Below are 24,022 nucleotides of genomic sequence, written 5' to 3' on the forward strand. Positions count from 1 at the left end.
CCTGCATGATTATATCACCTTATTCATCACCCCCTAGGCAAAGTGACCAAGTAATCCTTAACCACTTGCCCACCGGGTTAATTCTGGCACTTCTCTCCTTCATGTGAAAATCACAATTGTTTTGCTAGAAAATTAATCAGAACCCCCAAACATTATATATTTTTTTTTAGCAGACATCCTAGGGAATAAAATGGCAGTCATTGCAATACTTTTTGTCACACCGTATTTGCGCAGCGGTCTTACAAGCGCACTTTTTTTTGGATAAAAATCACTTTTTTGATTTAAAAAATAAGACAACAATACATTTTGCCCAATTTTTTTATATATTGTGAAAGATAATGTTACGCCGAGTAAAATGATACCCAACATGTCACGCTTAAAAATTGCGCCCGCTCGTGGCATGGCGTCAAACTTTTACCCTTAAAAATCTCGATAGGCGACGTTTAAAAAATTCTACAGGTTGCATTTTTTGAGTTGCAGAGTAGGTCTAGGGCTAGAATTATTGCTCTCACTCTAACGATCGCGGCGATACCTCACTTGTGTGGTTTGAATACCGTTTTCATATGCGGGCGCTACTCGCGTATGCGTTTGCTTCTGCGCGCGAGCTCGTCGGGACGGGGCGCTTTAAAAAAATTTTTTTGGGTTTTCTTATTTATTTTTATTTAGTTTTATAATTTTTTACACTGAAAAAAAAAATAAAAAATAATTGATCACTTTTATTCCTATTACAAGGAATGTAAACATCCCTTGTAATAGAAAAAAGCATGACAGGTCCTCTTAAATATGAGATCTGGGGTCAAAAAGACCTCAGATCTCATAATTAGACTTAAATGCAAAAAAAAAAAAAAAAAAAAATGTCATTTTTTCAAATGACAAAAAAAAAAATGTTTCTTTAAGAGGCTGGGCGGGACTGACGTTTTGACGTCACTTCCGCCCAGCAGAGCTATGAGGACAGGTGAAGGAGATTTCTCCTTCAGTCCCGTCCCCGCTCAGCTGCCGGACACATCCGATCCCCTCCGCCGCTACCGTCGGCTCCGGTAAGCGGCGGAGGGCGCGGGAGAGCGGCGGGAGGGGGGGGGGGCCCTCTCCCGCCACCGATAACGGCGATCTCGCGGCGAATCCGCCGCGGAGACCACCGTTATCGTGTACACCACCGCCCCCTGAAAAGATGAATATCTCGGTTGTGGCAGCAGCTGCTGCCGTTATCGAGATATTCAGCTTTAAAAAGAGGACGTCTTTTTGACATGGGGCGGTGGTCAAGAGGTTAAAAGGGGGAACCAGTGCAAGGGTAAAATAAAATTCTCCTTGCATTTACACTTTAAGGTCTGCATCAATATTGTATGGAGAAGTATTTATTGTGGACACTACTGTTCACAGTTACTAATCGATATTAGACTACAGTGTACTACTGCGTATAGCATACATACACATTGTCATGATTAGAATTTCGCAACATGGCTGGTATACTTAACATTTTCTCTCCTCAAAATTTAATGTTCAGATTTTTTTTATAACAATACAATATATTTTAGACCTAATATTACAAATTCTTTAATAAACCTTAGCCAAATGTCTTAGGAATTCTACATACAGTAAAAGATCCCATTCCTGTTTAATGTAGTTGCAGGCTCTGCATGCATAAGCAGCCAAATTATTTGCGCTATATGGATACTAGCGTGCAGTGCAAGGATATAAGAACTTAATTTGAAGTTCTATGATCATTATTAATTTTTTCCTACCTGCTGTATCATCACTGTACATAGCGTGCAACAGAATTGCTTGTGGGTTCTGGACACAGTCAATGATCCCTAGAAGAGTCCGTGTCAGCCGCAGAAGTTCACTGAAGCTGTAGAAGCCAAAATATATCAGATGGCGAGCCAGACTGACCACCTTAAAACAGTAAAGAAATTGGGTTAAACAATTATACATTCGATAAGCCATAAAGATTTACACTTCGTAGGTGAAACTGTCCTCAGTTATAGTATTTCAAATGTAAAGTCCTGTATACCAGCCAAAACCGACAGTGCCTACTATTACCGGTTAATTATTTTATGGGCACCTTAACTGTTCAATGGGATTACTTTACTACTCAATAAGGAGCAAATAAAAGGAATTTTGACTAACCTGTAAATTCCATACCTTGGAGTACAGTACAGGATATAGGCTGACTATTCACAGACTGTGTTTACAAGATATCATTCTTGCTGTTGAATTTTTTTTTTTTAAAGGAGTATAACCCTATCTTGCATGGTTTTAAAATAGCTACAACATAGAAGGGGCAGAGCTGTAAAGTACATCAGAGAACAGTATCCAGTGGGTGACACAACCCATTGATACTCCTCAAAATTCTATTTTGGGGAGTATCTATTCTAATTCGCACATATATAAATGGTACCCATTGGAAATCATGGGGTACGACTTGTGCGAAAGGAGCCAAATTGAGCAATCTGAAGTTAGAAGCTGTTTGTCTACCATGCACAGCTGCACCAGATTTTGCATTATCAACTTAAAGTAAATCAACCCCACTGAGTCAATGTGAAGCAACAAAAAAATATCATATGCAACCATCGGACACAGTGTACAGAGGAACTAATACAAACTTTCTGTAAAAATCTTTATCATGGAGTACAGAACAGAACACAGTCTGCATATTCATAGACCCTGGGTTATAGGCTAGTACCTTCAAATGACTGGACAATGGCAACGTTTTGCTGGATATGTCCTCCCTGGGCAAACTCCTAAAACGCTACCTCACTCTGTGAGACCTCAGCCTGTGCCCTGTACTATAGGCCAAGATATTGAATTTACAGATAAGTCGAAATTCCTTTTATCTTAATTGTACAGTACACCTACATACTCAATATTCACAGACCCTGGGACGTCCCTAATCAATGAATGAGAAGGGTGGCAAACAACTAGACAAATGCCAACAGGCCCAACAATAACTAAGGTAATCAGACCCAACTTCAGAGTGTTGCTTCAGAGAACCTTGTAGCCATAAGCTGCATCTGTAGAAGACTGGACCTCCACCTGGTGGAACTTTAAAAAGGTATGAACACATAACCAGGTGGCGTCCTCACAAAAGCTGGGCATCAGAGGCTTGATATTGGAATGCTCAGGAAATACCCACAAATTTCTTGTAAAGTGAGTATGTAAAAGTGCAGGAGGAGTTTTTTTCCTTTAGAGTGTAAGCTCTGACAATGAGCTTTCTTATCCGTCTAACAATAGTGGACTTAGAAGCAGTATGTCTCTTGCAAGGTACTGACGGTATGACAAATAGGGAGTTCAACTTCTTCATTGAAGCTGTTGCTTTGAGGTAGACTCTCATGGCTCTGACTACATCCAGGCGAAGAAAAGGAACAACTCATTTGGGTGCTTTGGAGCGGCAGCACCATGTCTTCATTGAGGTGGAAGACTGATACCACCTTGGAAAGAGAGGATAGCCATGGCCACTTCTAAGGGGATTTCCTTGATGGGTTCAAAAGGTGGTTTCTGTAGGGCATGTAGGACAAGACTAAGGTCCAAAGAAAACACAGGGTGCTGTAAGGAGGCCTGATCCGAGATTCACCTTGATAAAGATTTTGACAAGAGAGATCAAGGCCAGAGGGGTTAAAAAATGTAGGGACAAACGGAAAAATCTATTCTTTCAGAGTGGTGGGAAAGCCAGAATACAAGACACAGAGTTATCTCTGGGATTGAAGTACCTGTAATCCTACCATGCAAAGAAGGATTTCTAGGTATGATAGTAGATCTTTATGGAGGTGGCTTTTTTGCTTTTAGTAAAGTAGGAATGACAGACTCTGTCCATGCTTTCTAAAGTGGAACTTTAGTCAGATAATTAAGTCCTGCTAGATCACTTCTGGCTGGCCCCTTTTGCAGGTATAGCTATGTAAAGTAAAACATTAAGAATAGATCCCTAAACTTTTTAAAAATCCAGTAATTCACTGTCTCACCCTGCTCTGCACATGCTCAGTTGCTTTCTATTATTGGCACTAAAATTAAAGTCACCAGAGGCCGATCTGCTGACAACCTAAAGGTTTATTGCTGCTTAGGGGCTCTGGGCCTCAGCAAAAGGGCAGCCTTTGGCAAGAAGACCCAGGAGCAATGCTGGAGGCAATTTATAGTGCACACAAATCGTGGTAGCATAATTATTAATGTGAAATATATGTTCCTTGTTATGGATAAAATTCCACTTTAAGGTATTGACTGAGAAGTAGGACGGAATAGAGGTCCCTGAGACAGCAGATCTGATCTGTTGGGAAGAGGCCAGGGTTTGTCTCCTAGTAGTCTGAATCTAGGTTCTAGGAACCAGGTTCTTATAGGCCAATTTGATGCAATGAGAATCACTTGCTTCTTCTTTTTCACTATTCTTGGGAGCAGGCAAGGCAAAACACACACTGGAGGAAAAGTATAGATTAGCCTGAACTGGGGACAGGGAATTATATAAGCATACAATTCCAGTACTAGACAACTGAGAGAGATCCTTGTTCCTGGCCACAAACAGAGGTAAGCTGTTGTTGAATCACAGAGGCCAGGATATCCACATCCAGGTTCAGTTATCTCTGACATATCAAATTATGTATTTTGGGGTGAAGGGCCCATTCCCCTTGGCTCAGGAAGTGACCGCTGAGGTAATGGCTTCCTCTTATGACCATGTTCCCTGAACTGTGAAGGACTGAAAAAGACTGGTATCTGTCATTATCACTTTCCAGTGATATGGCAGAATAACTTTCCCATATTCAAGGCTGGGTCGGAGATTCACCGCTTAGAAATGCAATGCTTGGCTGGGTAGGAGCATGGGTAGGTCGAGAGGAGTATGCTTGTTCCATGCTAACAAGATGTTGTGTTGGAGAGGTCTCAATTTAAATTGGATGAATGGGACAGCCTTGACGGAAGCCACCATGAGACCTGGGACTCTCATGGGGAATCTCAGAGGGGCATCTCATTGAACTCAAGTCCCAAGTGCGAGTTGTGAGAGAAAGCAGTTTATTTCTATGGAAGGAAGATTTTCTTAGGCCATGTCCACAATTAAGCTCAAGTTTCCCAGGTGTAGAGAAGGTGGGCAATCAGATTTTTGAAAGCTATTGGCCTGTAGAAGTTTTCAGATAGCTGGAAGGTCATCTAAATAATCTATGACTTCGATGTCCTGCGTTCTTAGGGAAAAAGAGCTGCAAGGACCTTTATCAATACTCTAGGAGCAGAGGATAGACCAAATGGCAGTATGTCTAACTGGGAGCGATTATTTTCGAATGCAAAGCATAGAAAGTGCTAATGAAGTGGATAAATGGGAATATGTAGGTAGACATATTGGATGTCTTTGGATGCCGAGTATTCCCCTTGTCACTGAGAGGCAAAAACAGAATTTGCAGATTCCATGTGAAATTTTGGAATTTGAAGGTATTTGTATAGGGATTTTTAAGGATACACTTGGTACAGGATCCATTGGATTTTTGGCACCATGAGTAGAGTTGAATAGAAACTTTTGAAACTGTTTTCTAGAGATACTGGTACAAGTACTCCCTGGGACAAGGTTCAGTGCATTTTGCAAATCAGACTGTTCATAGGAAGATTTTGGCTGATATGAAGCGGTCTTACAAGCGCACTTTTTTTGGAAAAAAATAACTTTTTTTAATAAAAAAATAAGACAAAAGTTAGCCCGATCGCCTCCACCACTGCCGACGGCTCCCGTAAGCGGAGGAGGGCGCAGGAGGTCCCCTCTCCCGCCGCTGAATAAATGTGAATCCGCCACAGAGACCACCGTTATCGTTTACAGGACCGGCCACGTTAAAGATGCATATCTCGGTTGTGGCAGTAGCTGCTGCAGTTACGGAGATATTCATTTTTAAAGTGATGACGTATATGAATGAATGAATGACTTGTATAGCGCAACTCATGCGAACTGAATCGCCTCTGGGCGCTTTTTCCAGCCAGAGTCTGCTTGGCTGGTGCAGTCATTTTACCCCGTAGGATCGTGACACGCTTGGGACACACAGTCATACACACAGATATACATATATATATACTGGGCCAATTTGGACAAGATCCAATTTACCAACCAGCATGTCTTTGGACGTGAGCCGGTCCTTAAGTGGATAATAAATCCAATAATTGCATTGGATTTACAATTGGACCATACTATTTATGATTTGTCATTCTTTGGAACCCTCCTTCATGGGAGTAACTTGAAATTGTGGAAATCAACATTACATACAAAATCCCTATGCTGAACTTTTACTTTTAAACATTTAAAATGCAGCACAGATTAATTTTAAGATGTATTATCCCATGCTCTGAACCATTACCAAGTGCATGTTTACAATTATTTGATGCAGGTGGCTGTTTTGGCAGGTAGTGTAAAAATTCCAAGCTTCTGGCAGAAAATGGAGATCCAAACACTCTGCAAGTTGATGCTAGCAATCTAGAGAATGGTATTAGTGAGAGCTCTATTCTGCATGTTCACAAACAAATGATGTGTGCATGTACTTGAAAGTTTGCATCCACACATAATCTACACTAAAGTAGCCAACAAAACACAAAGATCAGACACATAGGAAAAACAAAACATTAAAATGTTATGCGTATATTACTTAAAATTAAATTACAATTTAGGTTTCTACCTCAAATGTAAGCTTGTTTTTTTCCTCATTGGCAAATGGCATTGATTCACTGACAACTGCATTCAGATAATCTTCCACAAATTCCATTGTGTTTGTAAACTTATTTTTCTTGTCATCTCTGGAATCACTGGAGTCATAACTATTTAAAAACAAAATAAATGCAATCAGTTGGTTGAACATAAACTGAACAATAAACCTGCATAATTATGGTGCCCATAATTGTTTAAACTCTACCATCACATCAAGGGGGGGTTTAAACAGTGAACTATCAATCTGAACCTAAGTACAAACTATAGAGTCACGCTCAAGGACAGTGCAGTCAATACTACTAAACACCCCTAAATCACAATTTACTCTTTCAAGCTTTTAACTGGGTCTCAGTTACACCACGTTCGCCATTTACACCAAGTATTATGAACTTATCACATATGAAATAAAGATTAATCACCCAAAAAAGTATTATTTACTCATTTGTGTTCTAAATGTAATCTGGAAACATAACTCTAAAACTAATCTGTTACCTCAGTGTAACCTGTAAGACTTTTAGTAACATCTAACCTCTAAAATTAACTCTTAACATAAACCAATTTTGGCCCCCTATTAGTTACTTTTACCCTAAAACCGGTCAGTAAGTTCAGCAAAATCCAGTTAGGTAGGCCATCACACTACACACAGGTAATGGAAAATTCTGCTGTTAAACAGGTCAATCAATGTACATGGCCCCCTCAATACTATCCATGGCAATAAACACTATGGGCTGGATTCAGATAGGAGATACGAGGGCGTATCTCCTGATACGCCGTCGTATCTCTGAGTGCGGGCCTTCATATCTATGCGCCTGATTCAGAGAATCAGTTACGCATAGATTTCCCTAAGATCCGACTGGTGTAAGTGTCTTACACCGTCGTATCTTAGGCTGCATATTTACGCTGGCCGCTAGGTGGCGCTTCCGTATATTTCCGCGAGGACTATGCAAATTAGGTAGTTACGCCGATTCAGAAACGTACGTCCGGCCAGCGCATTTTTTTACGTCGTTTACATTAGGCTTTTTTCGGCGTATAGTTACCCCTGCTATATGAGGCGTATCCTATGTTAAGTATGGCCGTCGTTCCCACGTCGAAAGCAATGACGTTTTGCGGCGGAATTTCGATCATGCGCATTGGGATTTTTTCACGAACGGCACATGCGCCGTTCACAAAAAACTTAAAATACGCAAGGTTAGGTGAAATTTAAAATAAAAACCCCCCAACATCCTCATTTGAATTAAGCGGGCTTACGCCGCCACATATACGTTACACCGCCGTAACTAAGGGCGCAAGTTCTTTCTGCATACGGAACTTGCGCCCAAAGTTACGGCGGCGTAACGTATCTGAGATACGTTACGCCAGCAGAAAGATCTGATCTTTCTGAATCCAGCCCTATATTTTTACACTAGTTAATCCTATCACAACAGTTCAGATTCAGGGAGTACTATTATGCTCAAAAAGTCATTCAGTTAAGATTTTGTGCCAAATGATCAGCACCAAAAGACCAGAGCTGCACGAAATCAAATTATACCATTTCAAAAGGACTAATAAGGTGACAGTATTACATATATTTAAATGACTATGTATTGCATAATTTTAAAAAGATTATGTATTACCTACTTTAAAAGAACTAAATATGGACATATTTAATTTTTCTTACTCTTTGATGGTGATGGCTGTAGGTATTTCTGTCCAAAGTCGGGCATATTTTACTGGTGTTACCAGTTCTTGAGGGTCTCTGTCAACATGGACATGCAGCATGAGATGACAAAAAGAAGCTCTGATCTCAAAAGGCAATGTTTCATCAGCCATGCAGAGAAAGATGAGGTCAACGCTTAGTTGTTTGGAGATTTCATGTATAGCAAGGTATTGGCGATCTAGACACATCCGTGCAAAAAGTTTTAGCTGATACCTGTGCAACATTGATAGAAAACAAGGAAAAAAGTGAGATGTGCAAAAACTATGCACAAATAATTTATAAGGATAAAGGCCAACTAAATGATTAAATAGTGTCTGTAAACAAGGATGTAATTAATCCAAATAACTCATTGGCTATAAATTGTTGTCAGAATTCAAAATTGCACCTTTACCTGAGAAAAAATGTAATGTTTCCCCCAACTGCTGCTTGCCACGGGTCCTTTAGGTCAACACAGTGGAAATACTGCAGTAAGCATGAAACCATAGAATAGTGGAGGTTATTTACAAAAGGCAAATCCACTTTGCACGCACTTGAAATTGCACTGAAAGTGCACTTGGAAGTGCAGTCGCTGTAAATCTGAAAGGTAGATCTGAAATGAGGGGAAGCTCTGCTGATTTTATTATCCAATCATGTGCAAGCTAAAATGCTGTTTTTTCATTTCCTTGCATGTCCCCCTCAGATCCACAGCAACTGCACTTTCAAGTGTCCTTTCAGTGCAATTTCAAGTGTAGTTTGCACTTGTAGTGCAAAGTGGATTTGCCTTTAGTAAATTACCCCCATAGTGTGCAATACACTGTTATAAGGTTCTCATGTACTCACAACTTGAATGTTTTATTACCAATATACTGAAGTGAACAGACATTACAAAAAAAAGAAATACAATTATGTCTGTATTGCAGTGCTTCTAGTTCATACTTTAACTTTAGAGAGAATATTTTCCTTCTCTGTTCTGCCTTTGCAAAATGACTTACAAGTACTCCAGTTTTCGCCCATAATTCAAAAGAGACAATGGAAAGAAATTAACACAGTGGCTAGTTTTGCAATAGTTTATGTGTTGTTGTCTGACTGTCACCCCCCCCCCCTACACAAAACACTAAACCGTTAAGACAATTTTGAAAATCTTTACCATTGAGGAGAAAACCCTAATTTGAATTACAGAGATGAGGTCATGAAAATTCAAAGATAACAGCATCTGATCTAACATCTACAGGGATTTGTAGTGAATGTGGGCGAGTACACTAGGCCTGTACACGTTGAATGAGAGCCCGAGAGTCCCAGTTTAGCCACCACAGCACATAGGGCTGAATTACATAACTGCTTCCTGGAGAAAGAACTACAGAAGGGATGTGCCAAGACCAGTGGCTGAGGGAATAGGAGGCATAGCAGCCACCGGTCTTACAAATGGGCAACCAAAGATAATTAATGTTTTTTCAGAGCAACTACTGAATGAACCAGAAGATGAATGAACCAGAAGATTATTCAGTGAAGGTAGGAAATCGGCAAAAAGGGAAATGTAAAGAAGCTTTTGCCCAGTGTTCTGATTTAAATGAACTGAACATGTAAGAGAAGTATAAAGAACTACATGTCTTTTTGAGTGAAAAAATCAGTCATTGATAAACAGCAGTTTAAAGTTTAAAATTGCATCATCACAGTAGGTGTAACAAGATTTACTACCGGTAGTATTTGAGTACATTCTCGTCATGAGCATTCCCTGCTCGCGCCTCTTGTGACAGCTGGCGGATGCTTTTATCAAGTGTATCATTGTTTTTATCTAACCAGACGAGCCACACCTCCTCTTCAGAGTACTCAATACTCATATATTCCGGAGACTGGGACATCTCTTTTACTGGTCTAAGCCTACAAAAAATATAATAATTAGGGAAATGTATATACATATTTCTACTACTTATAAAATAGAATTATGAAATGACCTATTATACATCTGACCCCTAAACTCACAATACACAGTAGTAGTCAGTAAATATACAACTGTAAAGAGATATGCTCTAGATTTATAACAAGATTTTAGGTGTCTATTAATCAAACTTCAAATGGCACTTTTATTTAAAAACTTTGAATCAAAGTACCATCTAAATCATGGGTCTTCAAACTATGGCCCTCCAGTTGTTCAGGAACTACAATTCCCATCATGCCTAGTCATGTCTTTGAATGTCAGTGTGTTACAATGCCTCATGGGATGTGTAGTTCTACAACAGCTGGAGGTCCGTAGTTTGAGGATCCCTGATCTAAATGGTCACAAAATGCCTGCTATTACCTTTATTAGTAAGTAAATATTTTCTTTTGGCCCTCTTTGATGTTGTTTCTTTTTTTTTACTAAAGGGAGCCTGACTTTTTTAATTTACAGGTTAAGTCTTTCAAAATGCCCTTTCACCTTTCAATAAGCCTGCCTACGCCTTGTTTCACACTGGTGCGATGCCAAACATTGCATGTGATTCGCACTGCATTGTTGTGCAGATTACATGTGATGTCTGTGCAATGCAAACTGTATGGCTAAATTTGCATCGCATTCGGACCAAAGTGCAGGACCCTTTTCTCTGTCTGCACCAGAATCGGATCACATGGGTGTTCACGCCCATGCGATCCGATTCATATCTAAATTCACAGTCGGGTGTCATTAACTTTGTATTGACACCCATAGGGGTTTGCAGAGGGCAGTTTTAACTTCCACGATTCAGGTGCGATGGGGGAACCCGAACTTTGTTCCGCAGGGTTAACAGACTCCGAATAAGTGTAGCTGGCTACTGAAGTTAATCTTCTGCTGTCCACTTGCAGGCAGGATGTTTTACTTTTAAAAGTTTAAAATAAAGTACAGGTTAACACTGAAGGACAACTTCACTTTGTTAAAATATATATATATATATATATATATATATATATATAACAAAAATATATAAACTATATGATTTGTTTTGTTTATTACTGTATTTATTGGCGTATAACACTCACTTTTTTACCCTGAAAATAGAGGGTAAACTGTGCCTGCGTGTTATACACGGGGGCTGTGTAACGTTTTTTCCCCAAAATGTCCCACTTAAAGTTAGAGTGCGTGTTATACGCTGATAAATACGGTAATTACATTTCATTTTCAAACTTTAGAAAGTTGTGACTTTCTAAAACTACCAGAAAACTGAAATGTTCCTTCTTTGTATTTGTGCCAACCAGGCCAACACTGGGCTACTCTGTATACTGCTAGCATATACAGCTACAAAAATTTAATTTCCTGGTCACTGCTTTTCTCAGCGATATTTACATTACTACATTGGGAATAGCCATGCGACTATAAAAAGTGGACCATCATACAGCTCAAAATAAGAAGCGATTAAAATCCATGTTTCAGTTTCAACAGAACAGCAGGAGATAGGATTAAAATCTTTTCATACCTATATAAATTATTTTAGAAGGAGTTTTTTTTTCTCAAAAATTTAGGATGCATTTAATATTCAAAAATTTTCTAAAAAGTAATTAATTATTTTTTTCCATCTAAATTTTCCTTGTTGAGTTATGTGTGTGCATGTTCCTCTTTCATATATGCATTTGATTGTAAAGTCTAGTAACTATTTACACTCCACATATTATTGCCATGTTTTCTAAACTAATACTGGAGAGTGAATTGTCTCCCTTTCTGAGTTGACGGCATTTTGCTTATTGACACATTTATTTTTAATAAAATGCTATGGTACTGGATACCAAAGAACTACTTATCAGTGGTGAAAAAAGTAGAGCTGACCTTTAATGTGCCAATTAGAGACTCTTGAGTTGTTGGTCATACATTGTGCGAAATTCCGCCGGTTCGGCAGAGACTGGCCAAATTTCAATCCATGTATGGACATTGTGGTTGTACAGAAGTCAATCCATTGATTGACTTCTGCACAATCACCATGTTGGGTTTTCCTCACCTGATCAGTGCCACAGGCTATAGCCAGTAGCACTGATCAGTGTATTCTGACAGCAGGGAAGTCTCCCCGTTGTCAGCTTACAGTAGCTCAGAAGGAAGGATTCCCTATTCACATTAAGTGTGTGTGAATAAAGAAGTAAGTCTGTTTTTTACATTTAACCAGCTGACTGAATGGAAAGAAATTACTGATATATGGGCTGCTTAAGACCCATTGAAATTTGTAACGCAAGAGACTTGGTCAGACATAAGTCCTCCCGTGCTATGCAATGCAAATCTGCATGAGAAAGCTTGTGTTTAGTGTGTGACTGTTACTCAAATCTGTCAATACAAAACACTGCACTATTAGGGATGAAATCAGCAGTTTAGTTAAAAGGATATTTTTATCGCAAATCATAACATGCAGCTAGGTACAGCACTATTATTTATCTCAGATCTATTAGGTAATGATGTTTTTTGCAATTCAAGTATTTACAGTATATTAAAAAAAGCCTAATGTGTCATATATAACATTCCAAATGTAGTCAACATATAGCAATTCTTATTATTTTAAACTGAGTACTTACTCTGTCTTTATGAGAATATCACTGTTCTTGGGATCTAGTACACACTTACAGATTAGCTCCTGAGTAACTGGGATTGCTATATGATTAGACACACATAGATCTGAAAGATAATCTAGAAACCTGGAAGAAAAATGTGTTTATAAACATTGAGAAATGTATGCAGTATCTATACCTCATGTCTTTACATTGACAGATCTGAATCAATAACTTTTTTCCACTGTAGTTTTTTATTTATTTTAAGATCTGATTACTACTATAAATAACTAATGCATATTCAGTTATTAACTAAAACCCTATCTTGATACATCTTGGAACACCTAAAATATTTTTTGAAAGGTAATACCCTGAAGAAAACACTGAACAGCCTGTTTTCTCAGTCTTTAGGCAGACAATTAATAGGAAATCTGTACAGGGCAATGCGTGAGTTAAATTTTTTTAACCTTCTTCTAAAAACACTAGTTATCTGGCTTTCTAGTATTCACATGAGGGTCTTGATAGACAATAGTAAACAATGGATGGCTTCTTTTTATGACATCCATCGTGTACAATTTTGTTGCTAGCTGTGATTGGTCACAGTGATCACATGGTACAGACAATCACAATTACAGCTCATCTGTACAATGTGATTAGCTGTGGCTAATCACAGGAAAACACACCAACTTAATCAGTTTCTTTCAGTAAAAATGGTTGCTTATGCCAGTGAAATTCAGTAGTAAACACAATAATAATATGTAAAAAAGAAAATCCTGATCACTAGTACAGTGCTACTATGATAACATTGTATTTCTCTGGTCAAAGTGTGTTAAAAAAAATTGTAAGAAAAATAAAAATTTTATGTGGCAACACTGACACTTTGCTGCAATGTAAAGTAGTGAGTGTACAGCTTGTATAACAGTGTCAATTTGCTGTCCCCTCAAAATAACTTGACACACAGCCATTAATGTTTAAACCGCTGGCAACAAAAGTGAGTACACCCCTAAGTGAAAATGTGCAAATTGTGCTCAAAGTGTCACTGTTTTGTGTGGCCACCATTGATTTCCGGCACTGCCTTAACCCTCTTGGGCATGGGAGTTCACCAGCACTTCACAGGTTGCCACTGGAGTCCTCTTCCACTCCTCCATGATGACATCATGAAGCTGGTGGATGTTAGAGACCTTGCACTCCTCTACCTTCCGTTTGAGGATGCCCCGAAGATGCTCAATATGATTTAGGACTGGAGACTTGCTTGGTTAGTCCATCACCTTTATCCTCATCTTCTTTAGCAATGCAGTGGTCGCCTTGGAGGTGTGTTTGGGGTCGTTATCATGTTGGAATACTGCCCTGGGGCACAGTTTCTGAAGGGAGGGGCAGCACTAATGCAGCCCCAGACCATGACACTCCCACCACCATGCTTGACTGTAGGCAAGCAAGACACACTTGTCTTTGTACTCCTCACCTGGTTGCCACCACCCAGGCTTGACACCAATAATCCATGTCCTTAGTCTACTTGTCTTTAGCAAACTTTTTGTGGGCTTTCTTGTGCATCATCTTCAAAAGAGTCTTTCTTCTGTGACAACAGTCATGCAGACCAATTTGATGCAGTGTGTGGCGTATGGTTTAAATACTGACAGGCTGATCCTGCACTCCTTCAAACTCTGCAGCAATGCTGGCAGCACTCATACATCTATTTCCAGACAACCTCTGGATATGATGCTGAGCATGTGCACTTAACTTCTTTGGTTGACCATGGTGAGGTCTGTTCTGAGTGGAACCTGTCCTGTTAAACTGCTGTAAGATCTTGGCCACTGTGCTGCAGCTCAGTTTCAGGGTCTTGGTAATCTTCTTATAGCCTAGGCCATCTTTATGTAAAGCAACAATTCTTTTTTTCAGATCCTCAGAGTTCTTTGCCATGAGGTGCCATGTTGAATTTCCAGTGACCAGTATGAGAGAGTGAGAGCGATAACACCAAATTTAACACACCTGCTACCCATTCACACCTGAGACCTTGTAACGATTCACACGTCATCGGGGAGGGAAAATGGCTGATTGGGTTGCCAGCGGTTTAGACAATAATGGCTGTGTGTTGAGTTATTTTGAGGGGTCAGCAAATTTACACTGTTATACAAGCTGTACACTCACTACTTTACATTGTAGCAAAGTGCAATTTCTTCAGTGTTGTCACATAAAAAGATATAATAGAATATTTATAAAAATGCAAGGCATGTGCTCACTTTTGTGAGATACTGTATATGTATATATATATATATATATATAAAAACATTTTTGCATACTGTAAACAGTCAGTGACCCTGATCACCACTACACCTGTTATATGACAACACTGTTTTGCACTGAAGACAGTATTTATTTACATTGTGTTCTATTGGGGTTGAGGTCAGGACTCTGGGGTAGAGGAAGTTGACTGGCCTGCACAAACTCGCTCATCTATGTCTTTATGGACCCTGTTTGTGCACTGGGGCGCAGTCATGTTGAAACAGGAAGGGGCCATCCTCAAACTGTTCCCACAAAGTTGGGAGCATGAAATTGTCCAAAATGTCTTGGTATACTGACGCCTTCCCTTCACTGGAACTAAGGGGTCAAGCCCAACGCCTGAAAAACAACCTCACAATCCCCCCTCAATAAAATGATTTGGACCATATACAGTGTGTATATACTGTATGTATGTATATATATATATATATATATATATATATATATATATATATATATAATATTTTTTTTTTCAAATGTTATAATATCTTCCACAAAATTATGACAAAAAATGACATAGCTTCCATGGTAGGCGAGGTTGAAGAAAAGACACAAGTCCAATCTATGTGTGTGATTCTATGTTAGTATTACATTGTATATCCCTGTATATTGTGGTCGTTCAGGTGCTTATCTGATAGTTTTTTTAAATTACAACTTCAAAAAACTTGCCATGCCTCTTAATAAATACCTTAGACTGTCTACTGTACAAAGGGAGGTTATTTGGGAGATATCTATACTATACTGGCCGTTTTCAGGCCTCAAGAAATTAGATAGGCTGTCAGGGTATCAGAACTGATTGAGTTTCAGATAAATACCATAGTTTATGGACTTTGAACTTTCCTACAGATTCAATAATATACACTAATTTGGGTTATTTTCAACCCCAAAATTTTGCAGAATACATTTTGGCCTAAATAAAAGGACAAAGAATATTTATTTGCAAAATGTTATAACAAAAACAAAGAAAAAAAACGTTTTCTTTTTAAAAATTGTAATTTTTGGTTTAAATAACAAAAAAATGTAAATAAACACTACCAAAGGAAAGCTCTATTTGTGTGAAAAAATTATAAGAATTTCATTTGGGTACAGTGTTGCATGACCATGCAATTGTCATTCAAAGTACGAAATTGGCCTGGACAGGAAGGGGGTAAAAGTGGCCTGTATTAACGTGGTACTTTCATGTACCATTTTATATACTAATTTCTATCATTGCATTTAAGTATTGTTTTGCTCAGATCAAGTTGATTTATAAAAAAAATGGAATGACCTTATCGTGACCAAAGTGATGCTTTAAAAAAACCTTTACAGAGTACTGTGGTGTGGGACACCAAAGCCATGTGACCAGCCTCTCCACTCATGTAGTGCTATTTACAGAATTATGCAGAGAATACTCTATGGGTTACTGCAAGATGAACACTACATGAATTTCTCTAATTACTCATATGTTGGAGTGTGGATAACGAACAGTATTTGGTTTTCTTTATAAATCAGCCCTATAGCCCGTGTTTGCCTTAATCAAATTAGGTGATAATTATTTCTTCAGTAAACACGATTCCACATATTTCTGCTAATTAGTATAAATGACTATTAATTTATCAAATTAACAGATTGGAAAACAATAAATCAAGCACATGGAAAAGTCTGGGCAACCTGTCATTCAGTAGTAGGATAACACCTTATCTGGCAGAAATCTATATATGTTACTCATAGACAACTGGCAGTCTTTCTCTTCATGCTTCAAGTTTTTGGTTACTTTATTTTCACATAACATATACAAAACATGTAATTTAAGCAGAGGAGCTAAACATTTTGCATCATCTTGAAATTATTTGGAAATCCATCTATTGCAAGCAGACTTTACTGGACTGTCCTGAAATAGTATTAATTAGCTATTTTGACAGTAAGGCCCCGTACACACGATAGAATCCATCCGCAGATAAATCCCAGCAAATGGGTTTCTGCGGATAGATCCTATGGTGTGTACACGCCAGCAGATCTGTTTCCGCGGAGAAATCTCCTCTGGGATGGATTCCAGCAGATCGGATATTTGCTGTGATGCACAACAAATCCATCTGCTGGAATCCATTCCAACGGATGGATCCGCTCGTCTGTACAGACTTACCGGATCCATTCGTCCAAAGGGATTCCCCGCACGCGTCGTAATGATTTGACGCATGCGTGGAATTCCTTATATGACAGCGTCGCGCCCGTCGCCGCGTCATAATAGCGGCGACGGCGCGACACGTCATCGGCAGAGGATTTCAGCGCGGATTTCAATGCGATGGTGTGTACACGCCATCGCATAGAAATCCTCTGAAATCCTCGAGAGGATTTATCCGCGGATACGGTCCGCTGGACCGTATCTGCGGATAAATCCTCTCGTGTGTATGGGGCCTTACTGAATCCAAAACAAAATGTAGCAGTAAGCTGCTATTCTTATGATTTATATTTAGCAAACCATATTGCTTTTGCCTGTAGATTACTCATGCTAAAATCAACCTGACACAAACCTGGATAGTCCAAACTGATCATCTAAAGGAAAAAAGTGCAGAAGCACTAAAAACTATTAAAGTATAAAACACCCGCGCCACACCTCTATATCTTAAATCAATTAATGTGATGAAAGCAGCTGCTGTTACAACTTGTGAGTGATAATGTGATAAACAACACAGGAGAAAAGCTCTGCGATTAACAGCGCTTGTTAAAATAAAGTGACAATATGCAGACAAATAAAATGAAAAATTAAATTGTGATCCAAAAATCGGAAAAATAACATGCTGTACCAAATAAATTGAACAATTGTGAAACAAACTCCTAACAGTGTTTGCGAAAAGAATTGAGGAATGGAGACGAATGGTATTCTAGTCCATGTATCAAATTGGTGCAATCCGTATTTCTATATGGCTGATCTTTCAGATGCACCTGTAGCCTTAAAAAGGGCCAGTCCACACTAGACGCAGTTCCGTACAGTTTTGTGTGCATTTTTTCTGCATTAAAAATGCATGCACAGTGTTTTCCATGTATTCCAATGTCTCTAGTTGGCTCTAGTTCACACCGGTGCAGAAACTGACTGCATGGTGTGAACTAGAGTCAACTAGAGCCATTGGAAAACATGGAAAACACTGTGCGTGCATTTTGTGCAGAAAAAAAGCACACAGAACTGAACGGAACTGCGTCTGGTGTGAACTGGCCCTTACTGCATATAATTATTTGGGGAAACACTGTTAGGCCTCGTACACATGACCACTTTCCTCGACAGAATCCATCAAGAAACTTGGTGGAAGAGCTTTTTTGACGAATAAACTGGTCGTGTGTATGTTTTTCATCGAGGAAACTGTTGAGGAACTCGACGAGTTCTCTTTTTCCTCAACGGGAGTCTCAATTTCCTCGTCGTGTTTCCTCGTCGGGCTGGTTTACGACGAGAAACACGTTTGTGTGTATGTTAAGAAACCTGCGCATGCTCAGAATAAAGTATAAGATGGGAGCGCACCTTCGGTAAAAGTAGCGTTTGTAATGGAGATAGCACATTTGTCACGCTGTAACAGTCTGAAAAGTGCAAATCGTCTCTTACCAAACTTTTACTTAACACGCAGGAACATGAGATTAGCAAAAGCAGCCCCAAGGGTTGTGCCAGTGGAATCGAACTTCCCCTGCCGTTGTATGTGTTCTACGTCACCGTGTTTGAGAACGAGGAGATTTGGTCTTGACAGTGTGTGCGCAAAGCAAGCTTGTCAAGTTTCTTTACAAGCCTGACAAGGAACTCGTCGAGGAAAACGATGTTTCATTTACGACGAGTTCCCCGGTCGTGTCTACGAGGCCTCAGGAGTTTGTTTCACTTTATGAATTTATTTATTTCTCAGCATAATATTTAGATTTTTGAATTTTATTTTTCATTGTATTTATCTGCATATTGTCACTAAAAACTATATTTTGTCCAAACATACAGCAGATCCAAAGAGATGAAAGAAGTTGTTTGCTAACCTGATCTTTTCCTGTTCAGGGGGAGGAGATGCGAGAGGGTTAGAAGCCAAACTAGATTTTTACAGGAAAAGTTTAGATTTGCATATAGCTTAACCTCCCTATATCTCTGGATCCACTGCTCATTCTGAAATGTAAATTGCACTATAGGTAACCTCTGTTTATGATTTTTTTATTAGGCGCCTACTATACATAGACTAACTCTGTGACAAGTGCATATAGAGAATGATCTGGAAATTAGCTATTTCATATTACTACATTCTACTAAATAAAAACAGAAGAATCCAAATGAAAAAGGTCTCTCCACATAGCAAATGTGACTTACCGTGGTTCTCGATTTTTTCTCACAAGGCTAACAAATGTCTCTACCTCAGTTTTTGTGATGTGCTTCTCCAAAAGTTTACGATTGTTGTGTAGCAGGGCAGTAATAGTGTCCTCTGCTAGAATGTCATAGCCAATTTGAGACTGCATGACACCAAACTGCTTGGCTATGTGTTCCTACAGTGAAATAACAAATTAAAACAGTACAGGGGAATGCAGGTTAAGTAACAGCAACAGAAAAAGGAGCATATTTATAAAGGTTGACTTTAGGGGTTACCTTAATTTCATTTAAAACAAGAGGCAATTTCCCTTTTCCTTATTCGAATACTTCCATGAATTGCTATTATCATGGTAAAGGACTATAAGTGTCCATTCAACTGTGTTACTAATTAGAATAAGCATTTCCTTCATCACTGGGGGTTGGGTGCTTTATGATAGGTCCCCAAAAAAAGACAGCTAAAATGGGGGCACATCTTTTTTAAACTTCTAACATATTTTCTTTGAAAGAAAAATATGTAACTCTTTAAAAGTGTTTGTTATTTAAAAATAAATATAATTTACAAAACACGTCATACTTGCCCTCCCCCTTTCCAAGTGTCCCCATAGCAAGCTTGCTATGGGGGCACTGGTGCATGCTCGCTCCCAAGCCAGTTCTCTGTATCTATAAGACACAGAAAGCACAGCTCAGCCCTGCACCCTACTCACTTGCTGTGATTAACAGCAGCAGGAGCCAATGGCTCTTTCTGCTGTATCATAGCCAATAAGGTGGGGGAAACACAGGAGAGCCGCTGCTCTCATGCACATCGCTGGACCGAGATCGAGCTTAGGTAAGTATATTTTGTATCCATTGGTCACATGGTTTTTGGAATAATTTAAAAATGTATTTTATTCTACATAGTGGCAGATCATTTTGCATGTATCAGCGCAAACAGGATAGACAAATATTTTCACAATCTAAAAGATGCTATTCTTGCAGGTAGAAATATAAACATGATTTTTTTTTTTTTTTTTTTTAGTATGTGTAGTTGACCCAGAAAGCAAATCTGTTCACTTTCTTTGGTAAATTTAATGATTCCCCAATTCAGCCCTGCATATGTATAATATAAATGTATACAGTGAATTTGATATAAACATAGCATGAGCAATACAAAAATTATCATTAAAGAAGGAATGCTGACAAATGCTTGGGAATGTTATTCAACCCAGAGATTCTGCATGCAAACCTGCCCAATAAATGTGCTTTAGGCCCCTTTTCACACAGGGGCTCTCAGTTCTTTAGGCGGACCTAAATGGACGCTCCATGCAGATCTCTGGAGCTATGGATGTCAATGGTGTCATCCGCTCCGCTAAATTCAGCTGGATGGAAACCCTATTTTCCATCCGTCTGGCGGATCTAATGAAAACGGACAGGCGGTCTGTGTTCATCTGATCCCCGGCGTTTTGACAGGTCGGTCCCTGCACAATGTGCAGAGACGGAGCTGTCATCTGTCTGCTCAGCTGAGATCAACGGAGCGATCCCTGCTGAGCAAAGCGGAGTCCATACACGGACACGTCCATGTGAAAGAGCCCGATAAATACAGCAAATGTGTCCATGTGTAACAAATGTGTTTATAAATATTCTTGTGTAACACGTTTATTAGATATGTAGATCCCATACCTGATTCTTCCTGTAATCATCCTGAGAATGACGTAACACTCGATAGCACAATCTAAACATATACTGATATGGAGCATTTTTCTGGTCAGAAAGTTCTTCTAGTCTGAGCAGCGGACCCTCGCCATTTTTGTCCTTGAATGGCGCCTTTAGGATACCAAATATCTGAAAACATGGGTTTTAATGCAGAAAATGTAAAGAAAAATCAGCTAACATTTTCTGGAAAAAAATAACTTTAGCTACAGCAACTATTTAAATCCCAAACGCAGCCATTAATATCAAGCAAAACTAATTTAACATGAGATGAAATCATCCATCACTCAAAAAGCACGGAAGAACAGAAAATGTGAATAAGTAACATAGTTTAAAGTACCGTTAATCTACTGCAGAAATTTACTTCCAAAAAAAAAAAAAATTATACTAGCAAACAAGTGAAGCACATCACTGACTCAAGAGTCCCCCATTTCCCTATCTTCCTGTTAATTATTCTAACCTGCTTAAGTATGTTCTGCTCCCTCATAAGCTTCTGCCGTTCCCGGTTTGGTTTGGTGATTGTTACATCCAGCACAGTTTGACCATTGTTGGGAACATCGACTACAAAGAAAACCAGATCTTCTAAAAGCTTGATGGCAAACCTACAGAGCGAAAAAGTAAAAGTCCATTAACTAGCAGTACCACATTTTACTCAAAGATTGTTATATAAAGAAGTGCATAAATTAAATATAATTTTTGTCAATTTTCTCATGCTCTGTTCTTACTTATGCACACTTAAAATAAATGCTTTTTAAAAATAAAATATCAAGCACTTTTAAGGCAGAAATGTAAAATGTAAAGGAAAACAATACAAATAGTACTCAATTATAACTACACATGGCTTGGGTCTCTTAAAAAAAAGACACTGCTTTGTTCTCCCCAACCTGTCACGCACAGAGGGAGAAATCAATGTATCAGCGATGTAATATAGCAACTTCTTGAATAAACCCACACGCAACACAGTGGCTAAGTGGTTAGCACTTCTGCCTGGCAGCACAGGGGTTGTCAGATCAAATCCCAACAATGGCACTACCAGCATGGAGTTTGCATGTTCTCCTTGTGCCTGTGTAGGTTTCCTCCAAGTAGGTTAATTGGCCCTAGTATGTGTATGTATGAATGTAAGTTAGGGACTTTAGATTGTAAGCTCCTTGAGGGCAGGAACTGATGTGAATGTATAATAAATATGTAAATTGACAGTGCTTTATAAGTACCTGTAATAAATAAAACATGAACAGGTTTTGCATTGACATGCAAGTCTATAACAATGCAAAAGGAGGTCAAAAGCATCTTTCAATGAATTGTAATTGATCTCAAACTGATGTTATCGATACAAAGTCTACAAAGGGCTTATATTTCCTCTCTGGCATCCTGTGCCTTTAAGTTCTCTGTATACACTGACCAGTGACTGATCGCTAGAAAAAAGTTATCTTTCAACAGACATTGATTAAATTGGTTGTAAAGGTACAAGGTATTTTTACCCTCATGCACATTGGCTCCTGCTGCTGTTAATCACGGACAGTGAGCTGTTCAGGGGACGAGCCAAGTCGCGACTCCATGTGTGAATGGACACACAGAGCCGCGGCTCAGGAGTGTGCCTGCTAGGGTACCCCCACAGCAAGTAGCTTGCCGGAAGGAGGGGCCATAAGCTCTAGCATGGAACCCGAGAAGGGGAGGATCCGGGCTGCTCTGTGCAAAACCACTGCATACAGCAGGTAAGTATACCATGTTTGTTTTTTAGAAAAAGAATAAAACAAGGCTTTAATATCACTTTAAATACGTCTTATCAGTATATTGCCAGCCAGGGTCTGCAGGGCTGAAATAGAGAGGTGGGCATAGTACATCTTCTCCTGGAAGGCACTTTCCTTAAGACCCCTTTAACACTGTAGTGCGGCCACTTTAGCGGTAAAGCAACACTTTTTGGCCGCTAGCGGGGCTGTTTTAACTCCCGCTAGCGACCGACAGAAAGGGTTAAATGCGTGTTGCGATGCTTTGCAGGCGCTTTGGCAGCGCCGCAGATTCATTTCAATGGGCTGGGGCGTTTTGGGAGTGGTGTAAGATGCTGCTTGCAGGACTTTTTCTAATGCACTCAGGCTTTCACATTGGGGTGGAACAGGAGGAGTTTTTCAGGCACTTTACAGGTGCTATTTTATGCGCTAAAACGCCTTCAGTGTGAAAGGGGTCTTAAGATTGTCTTTTTTTTACCAGGTTTGCTTTTAGGTTTTAGGAGGAGGGTAGGGGTAAGAATAGAGGAACGTTTTCACTTTAATTCTTCGGCGCTGAACTACATATCTTAAAACAAATAAAAGTATTACAGAGCATACAGTCTAGCCTAAGGCCCCTTTCACACTTGTATGACTTTTCCTATGATTTGGGACTGCAAAGTCGCATGACAAGTCACATGATTTCCAATGACTACCATTCATATTAGTACAACTTCAAGTCATGTCGACTTCAAAGTAGTCCATGCACTACTTTGGTCTGACTTTGATCCTACTTCAGCCCATTGAAAATCAGTGAAGTCGAATTAAAGTTGGATAGCAGTCTTCACTGATCTGACTTTGGCATGCGACTTGTGGTCTGATGATCTTGAAGGGGAACTTGAATGAATGAATGAATGAAAAATTTATAGAGCGCAGCACATGCGAACTGAATCGCTTCTGGGCGCTAGTTGTTTATGACTCATGACCTCAAAAGAGCAGAGTTTTGATTCGTCTTCTGAAAGTCAGGTGGTTTTCCTCCAACCGAATGCTGGTTGGTAAAGCGTTCCATAGTCTAGGACCCTGGAAAGCAAACCTTCTTTCTCCTTTGGATTTGTATTTAGTTTTTGGTACCCTGACCAGATTTTGGTCGGTGGATCGCAGAACGCGATTCGAATTATGAGGTTCTATCTTGTCGCAAAGATATTGGGGAGCCTTCCCATGGATGCACTTATGTGTCAGGCAGAGTGCTTTAAATGCAATTCTGT

At 39.4% G+C, this 24,022-nt stretch overlaps 1 protein-coding gene across 1 annotated transcript in view; it reads right to left on the bottom strand.

Annotated features, from left to right (window-relative positions):
• The window catches only part of ITPR3 (inositol 1,4,5-trisphosphate receptor type 3), a 385,035-nt gene that overhangs the window by 225,772 nt on the left and 135,241 nt on the right, over nt 1-24,022 (bottom strand). Inside the window, 8 exon segments of the mRNA XM_040339415.1 lie at nt 1,740-1,890; nt 6,618-6,756; nt 8,304-8,555; nt 10,017-10,199; nt 12,822-12,941; nt 19,375-19,547; nt 21,028-21,189; nt 21,518-21,659. Coding sequence (XP_040195349.1) covers nt 1,740-1,890; nt 6,618-6,756; nt 8,304-8,555; nt 10,017-10,199; nt 12,822-12,941; nt 19,375-19,547; nt 21,028-21,189; nt 21,518-21,659 — 1,322 coding nt within the window.

Source organism: Rana temporaria, chromosome 2 (genome assembly GCF_905171775.1).
Source record: "Rana temporaria chromosome 2, aRanTem1.1, whole genome shotgun sequence".
Taxonomy (NCBI): Eukaryota; Metazoa; Chordata; class Amphibia; order Anura; family Ranidae; genus Rana; species Rana temporaria.